This window comes from Bos javanicus, chromosome 2, assembly GCF_032452875.1.
Source record: "Bos javanicus breed banteng chromosome 2, ARS-OSU_banteng_1.0, whole genome shotgun sequence".
Classification (NCBI taxonomy): Eukaryota; Metazoa; Chordata; class Mammalia; order Artiodactyla; family Bovidae; genus Bos; species Bos javanicus.
The window spans coordinates 132,955,030-132,968,337 of NC_083869.1; the positions used below are offsets into that span (position 1 = coordinate 132,955,030).

The 13,308-nt window shown below is 52.3% G+C and overlaps 1 protein-coding gene across 9 annotated transcripts in view; it reads left to right on the forward strand.

Moving 5' to 3' along the window:
• TMCO4 (transmembrane and coiled-coil domains 4) overlaps window positions 1-13,308 on the forward strand; it is a 105,691-nt gene that overhangs the window by 31,868 nt on the left and 60,515 nt on the right. For all 9 annotated transcript variants that reach the window (XM_061394785.1, XM_061394815.1, XM_061394806.1 and 6 more), the window contains one exon: window positions 10,420-10,552. In XM_061394785.1, coding sequence (XP_061250769.1) covers window positions 10,420-10,552 — 133 coding nt within the window. The remainder of the gene's footprint in view (window positions 1-10,419; window positions 10,553-13,308) is intronic.

The window sequence follows — 13,308 nt, forward strand, 5'->3', positions numbered from 1 at the left end:
GCCCACTCGCCATAGCTAGCAAGCCTGCACACCACAAGGAAAGATCCCACGTACCACAGCTAAAACCAACTCAGCCAAATAAATAAACACTTTTTATAAACAGAAGTTTCCCCGAGTCTCCACCGAACCTCTGGCTCGTGGGGGATTGGAGGGGTAAGAAGAGGAGGAAGAAGAACAGGATTTCACGAGTAGGCATAGCACACGCAGGAGCGTTGGCAGGAGAGAGCGCTCAGAGGAGGGTCACGGGGGCCGGAGCCCAGTGAGCTCTGCACGTTCACAGGGTCCCAGGCGGTTCCCGTGGAGTTTACAGTCTGAGAAGCGCAGCTCTGAGGCTCAAACCCCAGCGTGGCCCTTTTCCAGCCACGCATAAATTTTAATTCTGTATCTCAGAGCTGAATGCGGATCACGCAAGGGTGATCTGGCCCAGCCCCTGCTTTTAGGCGGGCACAGCCTGAAGTAACACGTCTTCCTTTAAAAAAAAAAAAAAAAGATTGTTTATTTATTTTGGCTGCACTGGGAGACGTGGGTTCAATTCTTGGGTCGCGAAGATCCCCTAGAGGAGGGTATGACAACCCACTCCAGTATCCCTGCCTGGAGAATCCCCAGGAACAGAGGAGCCTGGCGGTCGCAAAGAGTCAGACACGACTGAGCACAGCACAGCACTGGGTCTTACTTGGGGCTCTCAGGATCTTTGCTGCACGAGGGCTTCTTAGTTGCAGCATACAGGATCTAGTTCCCCAACCAAGGATGGAACGTGGGCCCCCTGTGTTGGGAGTGCAGGTTTAGCCGATGAGGCCACGTGGCTAAGCTGTGGTCTGAGGATGTGGTGGAGCTGGTCTGAGAATCCTCAGCAGAATCCCTTTTATTTCTGCAAACTGAAATGAGGGAATATTCAATCGTCCTGGATGGTCTTAGAATGAGAGGTGGTTTGCCCAGAGGTCTGGGGCACGGGTTTCGGGAGAGCAGGGTAGCCGGTCAGCACACACACACACACTCTCACGTGATCATCATGGTAATGACAAAGCGCTGGGTCCGGGCACTTGCTGGGAGGCCAGACGGCTGCCGGGGGCTGTGCAGACTTGGAGTCCTCCCTGCCCCCTGAGGGGTCCTGGCGGGCTTTGTTCCCATCTTGCAGGTCAGGGTCCTCTTGGGTGAGACTCATATTTCCAGGAGGAGCGACTGGGGCCCAGAGACGGGAAGGGGCTTTCCCGGCAGCACACGGTGGCAGGTGGCCTTCTGGTAGGAACCAGGTCTCCAGCCTCCTGGGCCAGCCCTCTGTCCCATGGCCTTATCACGGGGGAAGCAGCTCCTGTGTGTGCCAGACTCTCCCTTCCGTCTCCCAGAGCCATGTGTATCCTAGCCCGCCACCTGCCCGCACCTGCCAATCACAACCCTTCTGAGCGCCCATGAGCACCCCAGGACACCTTAACTTACCACCCTTTGCTGTGGTGGGTGTGGGTGTGGGTGCCCTTGGCCTGGCTCTCACACAATAGTTAGAGTGGGTTTGAAATGGCCTGTGTGTAATATCACCGTCTGGTACTTCATGTCCTCCCGGGGGCGTTCTCGTAGGCAGCCTCTAAACTGGCATTCAGTTCAGTTCAGTCGCTCAGTCGTGTCCAACTCTTTGTGACCTCATGGACTGCAGCATGCCAGGCCTCCCTGTCCATCACCAACTCCCAGAGTTTACTCAGACTCATGTCCATTGAGTCGGTGATGCCATCTAGCCATCTCATTCTCTGTTGTCCCCTTCTCCTCCTGCCTTCAATCTTTCCCAGCATCAAGGTCTTTTCAAATGAGTCATTTCTTTGCATCAGGTGGCCAAAGTATTGGAGTTTCAGACTGGCATTGCCTGTTAAATTTCTCTGGAGAATCCCCCCACTTGCTAAGCACCTGCTCATGCTGGTGACTGCCCCTGGCCCTTGTCAAACACAGCATCCTTATCTCCATCCTTTCATGTAGACAGTCCCACTTCACAGATCAGCAAACTGAGGCTCAGAGAGGTAAAGGAACAGGTCTAAGCTGTTAAGTGGCAGAGCCAACATTCTAAAATAAGTGCTGTTAACAAAAACCTTCTCAGATTTTACCCGTGGGAGTTGGAGGGATGCAGAGGCATCCCCACAGGAATATAATAATCCCTCATGTCTAAGCCGGCTTCCCAGGTGGCGCAGCAGTAGAGAATCTGCCTGCGAAGGCAGGAGACTCAGGAGATGCAGATTCAATCCCTGGGTCAGGAAGGTCCCCTGGAGGAGGAAATGGCAACCCACTCCAGTATTCTTACCTGGAAAATCCCATGGACAGAGAGGTCCGTGGGGTCACAAAGAGTCAGACACGATTCCGTGACTGAGCATGCATGTCTAAAGAATACCAGTCTCTGGCAGCATCTGAGGGGTCCCCTTGGTTTGTCTCAAAGCCCCTCCAGATGCTGGCATCTACAAATAGGAGCACGGTCAGTGACACACCAGGACCCCCAGTGGGAGCTGGTGGAAGGGCTTGAAAGTTCCCCAGAAGGCAGAGGTAGGTAGCCCCTCAAACCATCCAGATGGCCCTCGTCGGACACCGGTGGGCCCCGGAGAGATGGCAGGTTCCGTTCCAGCCCCCACAGTAAAGCAAGTCACGTGACCATGTGTGGTTTTTCAGTGCATCTAAAGTTATATTTACACTACGCTGTAGCCCGTTATGTGTATAATAACACCATGTCTAAAAGGGGGTCACAAAGAACCGGACACGACTGAGCGACTGAACTGAACTGAAAAATCCAGGGGACAAACTTTAATTTTAAAATGCTGTTGGAAAAAAATGGCACTGATAGACGCGGGATGCAGGGTTGCCATGGACCTTCAGTGTGTGAAAAACAAACAAACGAAACAACACATTGTCTGCAAAGTGCCATCAGGGTACAGCGGAAGCCTGTAGTTGAGAAGATGATACCCAGAGTGGGAGCGGCTACTGTTGTCACGTCCAACTCTGTCCTTATTAATGAAGAACCAAGGACCAAGACGGCAGAGGATGAGATGGCTGGATGGCATCACGACTCAATGGACATGAGTTTGAGTAAGCTCCGGGAGGTGGTGATGGACAGGGAGGCCTGGCGTGCTGCAGTCCATGGGGTTGCAAAGGGTTGGACATGACTGAGCGACTGAACTGAACCGAAGGACCAAGAACTGGGAGCACTGGGGGATCTGCCTGCCTGGTGTTAAAATTCATCGCAAGTTGCTGAACGTCTCTGCCTCCGTTTCCTTGGGCATCAAATGGGAGCCACAGTACTCTTTACCTCGAAGGGCGGTGGTGAGGACTGAGTGGAATAACCCAGGTCAAGTGCTGAGAACAGAGCTGGCGCTCAGGACGCAGCCCCTGAGTGCTGCAGGGCCGCGGTGGCCGCGGGGAAATGGGAAACTCCTGGGAACTAGGAAACCTGTACTCTCATCCTGTCTCCGAGACACTTGTGATGTCCAGTCACTTCTCTGAACTTCAGTTTCAAGTACGAAGAGGCAAGAGCTCAATGCTACTTCAAAGCAAAACAAAGCTGTCTTTGGTCCTAAGAACACAGTCAAGGGTCTTGTAAGGAGAAGGTCGGTGTCATAGCTGGGCCAGTGGTTCGAGGCCTATCTCATAAGCTCCGTGAGGGCAGGGCTCCTGTCTGGCTTCTTCACTGTTGTTTCCCAGGGTCTGCAACGCTGGAGGACAGATGGTGGGCATTTAGTGTTTGTTGGATGGATGGAGGGATGGTTGAATGGATGGACAGAAGGAAGAATGGATGGTCTTTCCCTAGAGCGCAAGCGTAGGCACTAGCAAGGCGGTTTGTCTGGACGGTAGGGTTAAGCCATCGTTTTCTGCGGAGACTGAGCGGGTAGGTCGCACAGCACAGAAGAAAGCTGTCTGTCTGTGTGGCTGCGTTTCTCTGGGTGTGAGGCACGGTGGTTAGTCCTGGAATCAGCCCAGGAAATCAACATGAAGAGCTGCAGGTCTCAGAACTTCCTGGAAGGTTGACCTTTTACTGACGATGTTGGGATCTTAGTCACGGAACGATGGCCGTCTTGGCAGCAGTAGGGTGGAATTTCTTTGCACACCAACCATTTTCTTCTCCTCACCCATTAACAACCCACGAAGCCTCTGGCCTGCCTAGCTGGAAAAATAAGCCTTTCATATGTTGACGGTTAAACTGAACCTGAGCTCCCTAAACCGTGTTTTCACAGTGCAGACATTGGGGACGGGATAATTCTTTGTGGTGGGGCCCCGCGGTGCCTTCTGGGAGATTTAGCCACCTGCCTGGCCTCTTTTCACCAGATGCCAGTAGCCCTCCCTGACTTGGGACAACCAGAAATGCTTCCATACTTTACCAGATGTTCTTGGGATGGGGCTGCAGGGCACAAAAACGTCCCCAGTGGAGAACCATTGGTCCAGGACCCACAGTGTGGCCAGGTGGGGCTGGGTTACTAGCAGTTGGTGGTCTTCATAAGTGACCTAGGAACTGCCCTGGTGGTCCAGTGGTGAAGAACCTGCCTTGCAATGGAGGACACGTGGGTCCAATCCCTAGTCTGGGAACTAAGATCCCGCATGCTGCAGGGCGACCGAGCCCACACACCGCAACTGGAGAGACCACGTGATGCCTCAGAGACCCTGATTGCCACAACTAAGGTGAGACGCAGCCTACACAAATAAATAGATAAAAGTTACCCAGTTGCTCTGGGTCATGTAGCACAGATGGTGAATGACTGTGTAATAATATATAATCCTTAGATCAACTGCTAGAATAGATAACTGTTATCTCCACTGGGAGGAAATTAGGCTCAGGAGGTTAGGTAACCAGAGGTGAAATTTCAAAATAAGTTTCAAATTCCATTTAAGGCAGTGAGTCTCATGGTGAATTATGAGCCAGAGACGTAGCTGAATCATGGTTCTCGCCCTCTGTACCCTGAATCCAAAGATAGCTTTGGCTCCGGGCGATGGGACCCAAGGAGGTGCAGCTGCAGGAGACAGAACCACCTTCACCGCAAGCCCGGCTCTGCTTTCTGACCCGGTCTTTATGACTAAATTGCAAAGCCTACCTCGCCGATGAATCAGAAAAGCCTGAGAGGTCGTCTTCGATCGTGGTGGAACGCACACATTGTCACCTGGTGGCCTGAGTCTCCATCAGGATCCTTAAGACTCGGCAAGCTTGTTATCGGTATTGAACTGATTGACGCATTCAGCCAGTAAGAACTGAGCCCCACTGCGTGTGCCAGGCCCTCTGCTGGGCTCTGGGAGGAATCCTCCCTGGGGCAGATGCTCATGGAGTGCCTACTGTGTGCCAGCCCTGAGCAGAGTGCTTTTATGATTTGTTTCAGCCCCTCAACAGCACTGGGAGGTTGATGCTGTCCCCTGTCCCCTCGTTGTGCTGACGAGGCCACGGTGGCCCAGCAAGGGAAATCAGCTGCCTGAGGTCACACCACTGGGGAGAAGGAGGGCAGGCCAGAGTCTACTCTTATCTTCGGCCATGCGCATGTGGGATCTTAGTTCCCCAACCCAGGATCAAACCCATGCCCCCAGCAGTGGAACCTTGGAGTCTTAACCACTGGACCCGCCAGGGAAGTTCCCCACCATGCACTCTTGACTGGTGTTCTCCTTCCAACGAGGAGATGAAATGATAGAACCCTCATCGTTACAGCTGCCTTTAAGGGGATTTGATGAGGCCAGAACCAAGAGCGAGCACCCCGAGAGGCAGGGTCCTGAGGAGCGGCCAGACAGGGCGGCACCTAAGAAGGCGGAGCTGGAGGAGGGTTTCGGAAGAGGCCCCTTGGCTCCCATGACCACTGGCCTTGAACTACGCTTGTTACCACCTGAGTGTCCTTCATTGTCCCCCCAGAACAAGCCGCAAAAGGCAGGAGTCATACCCGGAACCATCTGAGGTCAAGTCCTGCCCTGAGTCGGGGTGCATCTAGAAGCCCCACCCCTCCAGCCATGCTCTCCCCACCAATGTGAACACCCTGACTTGTAAGTCAGTCCAGCACCCAGTGTGGGGGCCCCGGGGGGCATGGGACTGGAGGTAGGTGTGCTTTCTTTGTATGAAAAAGAATTCACTGAGGGTGAAACTGGGTATTAATATTTCAAATGCTATATAACATGTACAATTAGAAAAGTTAGGGGGAGGCCTTCCCTGGTCGTCCAGTGGCTAGGACTCCACACTCCCAATGTAGGGGGACCGGGTTCGATCCCTGATCAAGGAAACTCCTATATGCCGGATGCCACAGCTAAGACTCAGCCCAGCCAAGTAAATAAATAAATAGAAAAGAAGAAGAGAAGAGTTGGGGGAATTCCCTGGCAGTTCAGTGGTTAGGACTCAGCACTTTCATTGCTGGGACCCAGGTTCAATCCCTGGTTGGAGAACTAAGATCCCTCGAGCCACATGGCACAACCCAAAAGAAAAAAGAAAAATTGGCCCATTGAGGGATGGCAGCGCAGTGGGCTGGGTAAGTGGTTGTATGAACGTGGCCTGAGAGTGCCCTCGGACCCTAAGGGAGCGGTGAGACAGGTCCCCAGGCTGACTCAGCAGCTCACAGCCTCACCCCAGCAGTCCTTGCTTCCTAGCATCTAAGCATCTAGGAAACATGACAATTTATCATAAAAAGGGTACTATCAGCCACCCTTTCTCAACCACAGTCCATGGGGTGGCAAAGAGTTGAACAAGACTTAAGTGACTAACACTTTCACTTTCCAGCCACCTTTATCTGAGGACTAATTTGTAGAGTCATGCTGTGGCTCAGATGGTGAAGAATCCACCTGCAGTGCAGGAGACCCATGTTTGATCCCTGGATTGGAAAAATCCCCTGGAGAAGGGAAGGGCAACCCACCCCAGTACTCTTGCCTGAAGAATCCCATGGACAGAGGAGCCTGGCGGGTTAAAATCTATGGGGTCGCAGAGTCAGACACGACTGAGCGACTGACACTTTCACACTTGACCACTTCCTGCATCCTAGGTGCTGGCCAGGTCCATCACATGTGTCTTCTCATTGCATCTCAACAAAAGCCAGGTTAAAAAGATATTCTTGTCCCCATTGTACAGACGAGGAAACTGAGGCTTAGACAGATCAAGAAACTTGTCCGAAGCCGTTCAGCTATAAAGATAATCAGATGAAAATTCAAACACCAGTCTGTGTGGCAACTGCCTGAGTTCCTTTCCTTTAGTCTTGAGGGCAGCCCCCCGCCCCCAAGGGAAGGGCTTGGCAGTGATCTCTTCCCAAATGTCTGGGATGCTGCTGCTCTCCATGGAGAGGCGAGGTCAACCCCAGGCTGGTCACCCCAGCTCCCGAACTCAGAGCCATATTGAGTGCAGAGGCTGGTTCAGTGCCTGGCAATGGAGGTTGTACTGCTGAGGTTGTACCCCCAAGGAGGTGCATGTGGCTGTGTAGGGAAGGTGGGGCTTATCATGGTGCCTGGGGTGCACCTGGCATGTAGTGCCAGGCTTCATGGGTGCTGTTCATCCTTTAATGCACAGCACAGTGTTAGACGGTGAAGTTCAAAGTGCAGTAGCTGCTCTGTTGAGATAAAGGTGAGAGAAGGAGCCCAGGGGTGTGAGTTCTAACCCTGGGTCTGTCCAAACACACTGGGTGACTTTGGACTTGTCCCTTGCTCTATCTAGGCCAGAGGGACCCGTTGGACTCCAAGGGTGGAGACTGGGGTGGGTACTGGGGCTGCCAGCAGTTGAAGGCTGGTGTTAACTCCGGCTCCACTCAGGGCAGAGTTCGTGTTCCCCTCCAAGATTTTCCAAAGAATAGACTGCCTGGGTGTTGGGTCATTTGTATGTGTGCCTGTGGCCCATAGCCTAGGGCTACGTGTGGGATGGTGTGGTGGTTGTTACTCAGTCGCTAAGTCACGTCTGACTCTGCAGCCCCATGGACTGCAACACGCCAGGCTTCCCTGTCCTTCACTATCTCCTGAAGTTTACTCAGATTCATGTCCATCGAGTCGGTGATGCCATCCAGCCATCTCTTCCTCTACCACCCCCTTCCCCTTTTGCCTTCAGACTTTACCCAGCATCAGGGTCTTTTCCAAAGAGTCAGTTCTTCGCATCAGGTGGACAAAGTACTGGAGCTTCAGCTTCAGCCTCAGTCCTTCTAATGAATATTCAGGACTGATTTCCTTTAGGATGGACTGGTTTGATGTCCTTGCAGTCCAAGGGACTCTCAAGAGTCTTCTCCAACACCGCAGTTCAAAAGCATCAGTTCTTCAGTGCTTATAGCTTTCATTGTGGTCCAACTCTCACATCCACACATGACTACGTAAAAACCCTTGCCTTGACTAGACGGACCTTTGTCGGTACAGTTGTGTCTCTGCTTTTTAATATGCTGTCTACGTTTGTCGTAGCTTTCCTTCCAAGGAGCAGGTGTCTCTTAATTCCATAACTGGGAGGATTAGCAGCCCCGATTGCAAGCCTGTCCGGTGGCTCCCGGCCTTTTTAGGAGCGCCGTGGATGCTGGTTTCCTCCCCTGCAGAGGTCACAGGAGGAGTCTTCATCATGTGGCTGCTTCTAGGCATGAGTGCCCCAGACCTTCTGAGATCGGGGGTTTGCTAGTTAGAACAAGTGCAGAGGCCCTGGGGCAGGAATGAGCTTGGCTTCTTGGTGGGACAAACCCTGGTGCGTGAAATAGGGATCACTAGAAAGTGAGGTGGGAGAGGGTGGTGGGAAGTGGTCAGATGGTGTACAGCCGTGCAGACCGTGGGGGAAAACGTGGGTTTTATTCCAAGTGCATTGTGGAGTTTCAAGCTGGGGAAGAGAAGCTCCCACATTTGTGACTTTATCTTTCAAGCTGCTCTGTGGCAAGCAAAGTGTGGGGGCAAGGGTGAAAGATGAGAAAGCGGGGAGATGGCTGGTGAAGCACTGTGGCTGTCGTAGTGGCCATGACAACAGAGATGGGGAGCTGTGCTCAGACTCAGGATATGCTTTGGAGGGGCAGCTGTCAGTATTAGCTGGTAGATTGGGTGTCAGGGGAAGGGCAACAGGAAAAATCAAGAACATTGCCCAGGCTTTTGGCCTGAGCCCCAGGTCGGGCTCTTTATTGAGATGGGATGGATTGGCCCTTGAGGAGTCAGTTAGTTGCCTGGCAAGTTGTCCTGGGTAGCCCAGGATTCCTCCGCACCTCCTCCACCACTCACCACCTGCGTGAAGTAGAGCCTCAGCTCCAAGCCCAACAGTCTGGCTGTCAAGGTCCTTGAAATGACCCTTCCACGAGGCTGACATTCCAGAATCCCTTGCCCAGGAATACCTTGGAAGGTTTTAATCACCTGGCACCTGGCACTCTATATTCCAGAACTAAATCATGGCAACCTTGACAAATGGAGTATGAATTAGTAGCTGATTATCATCGCCAGCAATTAATCACCATGGCCAAGGCTTATTAATTCCCACAGCTCGATTATGACCTACGTTCAATGGTCTGTGACCCTAGGAGGGAGCAGGGAGCTCCCTTATTCTTGGAACATCAGCGGATCAATAACCCCAAGACATGATCTGCCGGCGTCCGTCTCCCAGCACGCAGCCAGATCCGCATGCAGGGAGGCAGCTGAGGGCGGTGGGACACGTGCTGCCAGACCACAGCTCGCTCCGAGGCCCCTCGCTCCAGGGAGGACTGCAGAATTACCATGCAGCATTGCAGACGCCCAGCAGAGGAGGCCGGTTCTGCAGTGTTCATAGAGGGCTCCTCGTGGGCCCGGAGTCCTCTGCTTGAAACTTTGTGAGATGACTCTCACAACTTCTACCTGAGTGAAGGCAAATGACCCCTACCTGCGTCATTAATCGAACATTTATTCTTTATGCCGGGTGCTCTCCTAGGGACTAGCAAACACACAGAGTTTATACATATAGGCTCTATACTTCTTGGGGAGAGAAAAACAAAAGTAAGTGTCCATGATGTCAGACTTGGGCAAGCTCCATGTGGAATGAAATACAAGGCAGAAGGGTCGAGGGATGTGTGTCAGGGTCAGGGGGGCCACTCTGGACAGGAGGCATTGGAACAGAGACTTGAAGGAGGAGGAGGCACCCCATAAGATCAGGGGAACGAGCCTCCCAAGTGGTGGAAACAGCCCAAGAGCAAAGGCCCTGTAGCAGGAACATTCTAGAAGGTGAGGTCGTGGAGTGGGCCAGGGGCCTTGTAGTCAGTGTGGGATGGGATTTGGTTTTCATCACGAAAACCTCCTTAAACAGCTTTGGGATGTGAAAATTGGAATCTTTGCTAATTTGACTGCTGAAAAACGCCACCTTGCTTCTGATTCAGGGTCGTGAGTTACCCACTGCTCTGCCCCGGAAGCTGTGCTCCTGTTAAATGCACCGGCTGGGGGCCTTGAGTCTGGGACGTGTCTCGGGTTCGGGTCTCATGCATCGCACTGCGGTGAGCATCTCTGTGCTTGGGAGCTGAACTGACCCCTCCTCTTTCTCTCTCTCTCGAGGCCGCTACGATGCTCGGGCCCGCGTCCTCATCTGCCACATGGCCTCCCTCCTCCGAGCGCCCTTGGAGGAGCTTGACCTCCTGGAAGAGACCTTCCTCGAGAGCCTGAAGGAAAGCAAAGAGGAGGACTCTGAGTAAGGGACCCCTGGCCCTGGCCCCGCCTATCGGGAATAGAGGCCTCCCACTTCTCAGATAACACAGTCCGGTCTGCCCCTCCTCCCGCCTACCTGGAATCTGGTATTTCCACTCCAGTGGATTTCTGAGATGTCTACCACTTCCACCCTAGGAGACCCTGAATGGAGAATCCCGGTGCAGCCCTGACTGGCTGTGTTACACTTTAGCAAGTCACTTTCCCTCTCTGGCCTCCACCCTCATTTATAGGAGACAGGGATTGAGTGGATGATTGCTCGAAGCCCTGAGTTTGTGACTTTAACAGCCTGTGGTCTTGACACCCCCCTGCACTTCAGTTCATATGGCACCTTGTCCGTGGGTCAGAGTGGCCTGGGTTCTGACCCCTGTTTACTTTTGACCTTGGGCAGGTCGGCCCCCCTTTCTCTAAGCCATAGTATTCTTATCTGTAGTATAGGAATGAGAATAACATCTTAAGGTTGTTGTGGGAAACAGATGCAACTGTATTATCAAGTGCTTGGCCCAGGGCTGGCACACAGCAACGGTTCCATACCCAGGAGTCCTTACCTTCCCCACATGTCCCCATGCCTGCCAAGGCTGATGGGCTTTGCTCTCTCTGTATGGTCAGGTGTATGTCGAGGGAAATTTTCCTGGCAAACTTGGCCAGAGCTCAGCTCTTTGTCGAACACCCTACAGAGGATCTAATCCCAGAGTAATAGATCAGTCCCAGTCACAGCCTAACTGCATGCTCCTTGCAGCCAGGCACATCTCCCAGCCTTGAGTTTTGTTCAGCCACGAAGAGTTTCTTTGAGCAGCCAGACTGTGCCAGTTCAACCAAACTGAGAATTTAGCTTTGAAGCCAAGCTCAGAACTGCATCCACCCTCCCCCCACCCAAGTTTGTAGGGCAAAGGGAGGGCGTTGTTTCCTTGAGAAAGAAGGAAAGTTAATCTGTCAAAATAACCCCAAATAGCCTTGTTTTGACTCCCAGAGCTGTGTCAGTACAGAAAGACCTGGACCAAGCCCAGCGACCACAGTCACAAGGGCTGCCCAGCACCTTTGGGTATATTGGGCGTTTGTACCACTTCAAGTATGCCTTGAAGTGAAAGAAACTCTTGAGTATTGTTTGGAAATCTGTTGTCAGAAAGAAACATATTACCCAGAGGTTCTGTTCCCAGAATACCAGTCATGCCAGATCAGGGACAGTGAAACAGAGCCCATCTCTGCCACTTATCAGCCGTGTGATCCTGGCCAAGTTACTTAACTTCTCTGAGCCTCAGTTTCCTCACATGCAAATGGGGATAATAATAGCACCCTCTTCAAAGGTTCATGTGGGGCTTAAATGAAGTTTCTATACCTAAGGTGCTTCGAGCAGGTCTTGCAGAGCTGTGTGTGTCTGTGTTCAGTTGCCAAGTCATGTCTGACTCTTTGTGACCCCATGGACTGTAGCCCGCCAGGCTCCTCTGTCCATAGGGGTTCTTCTGGCAAGAATATTAGAGTAGGTTGCCATGCCCTCCTCCTCCAGGGGATCTTCATGACCCAGGGACTGAACCCATGTCTCCTACGTCTCCTGCACTGGCAGGCAGGTTCTTTACCACTGGCACCACCTGGGAAGCTCTGCACAGACTTACTAGGTGATAAATATCAGCATTTGCTATCGTACCAAAAGATTGATGCTTTTGAACTGTGGTGTTGGAGAAGACTCTTGGGAGTCCCTTGGACTGTAAGGAGATCAAACCAGTCAATCCTAAAGGAAATCAACCCTGAATATTCATTGGAAGGACAGATGCTGAAGCTGAAGCTCCAATATTTTGTCCACCTGATGTGAAGAGCTGACTCATTGGAAAAGACCCTGATGCTGGGAAAAATTGAAGGCAGGAGGAGAAGGGGACAACAGAGCATGAGATGGCATCTCATCTCATTGGATGGCATCACCAACTCAATGGACATGAGTTTGAGCAAGCTCTGGGAGATAGTGAAAGACAGGGACTCAACTTAGAGACCAAGCAGCAACATTGCTGTTATTTCATTGTGGGGCCATTTCCTTGGGAAAATACTCCATAGGTGTCATTTTTGAAACTAAATCTTAGGGACTTTGGTGACCTCTGGGTTCCATCTGTGGTCTGTGGAAGAATCTGGGACCCAGGGAAAGCCTAGGGACTGGTCAGCCAAGCAGCCTGGTCCCCTGACTCTGCTGCTAAGTCTGTGTGGCCCTGGGCCCTGGCTTTCCCTCTCTGGCATCAGCACCCATGTTCTCACCTGTCCAAGAAGAGGATCGAATTGCGTGTAGGTGTCTTCTAACCCTGAGGTTTTGTGTTTCTGTAAGGTGAGCTTCCTGGCACCCCGGGGTGATCCTTTGCAGCCGGGGTTCAGGGTGCAATGTCCCACCTCTGTTCTTGGGGCCTCTTTGAGCCCTGTGGCCATCCGAGCTTCCCCTCCTGGTTGGGTGACTTCACTTCCCTATGCCTTAGCTTCCTTGTCTCTAGCACAGGGATAGTGATCGTATCTCCATCATAGGACTGTCCAGAGGATTAAATTCATTCATTCTTATCAAAAGCTTGGAACAGTCCCTGGCACATAGTAAACAGCGAATGCCAGGCTGGAGGTTGATACTGAGCCCATCATAATAACATGGTCAACATCTAACCTTTACTGAGTGCTCTCTAGATGCCGGTACAAGATACCATCTCATTGGATTTTCACCGCAGTCCCCTGAGGCTTTGGCAGAGGAAGAAACAGAAGGTCAGAGGGTGACGTCACTCG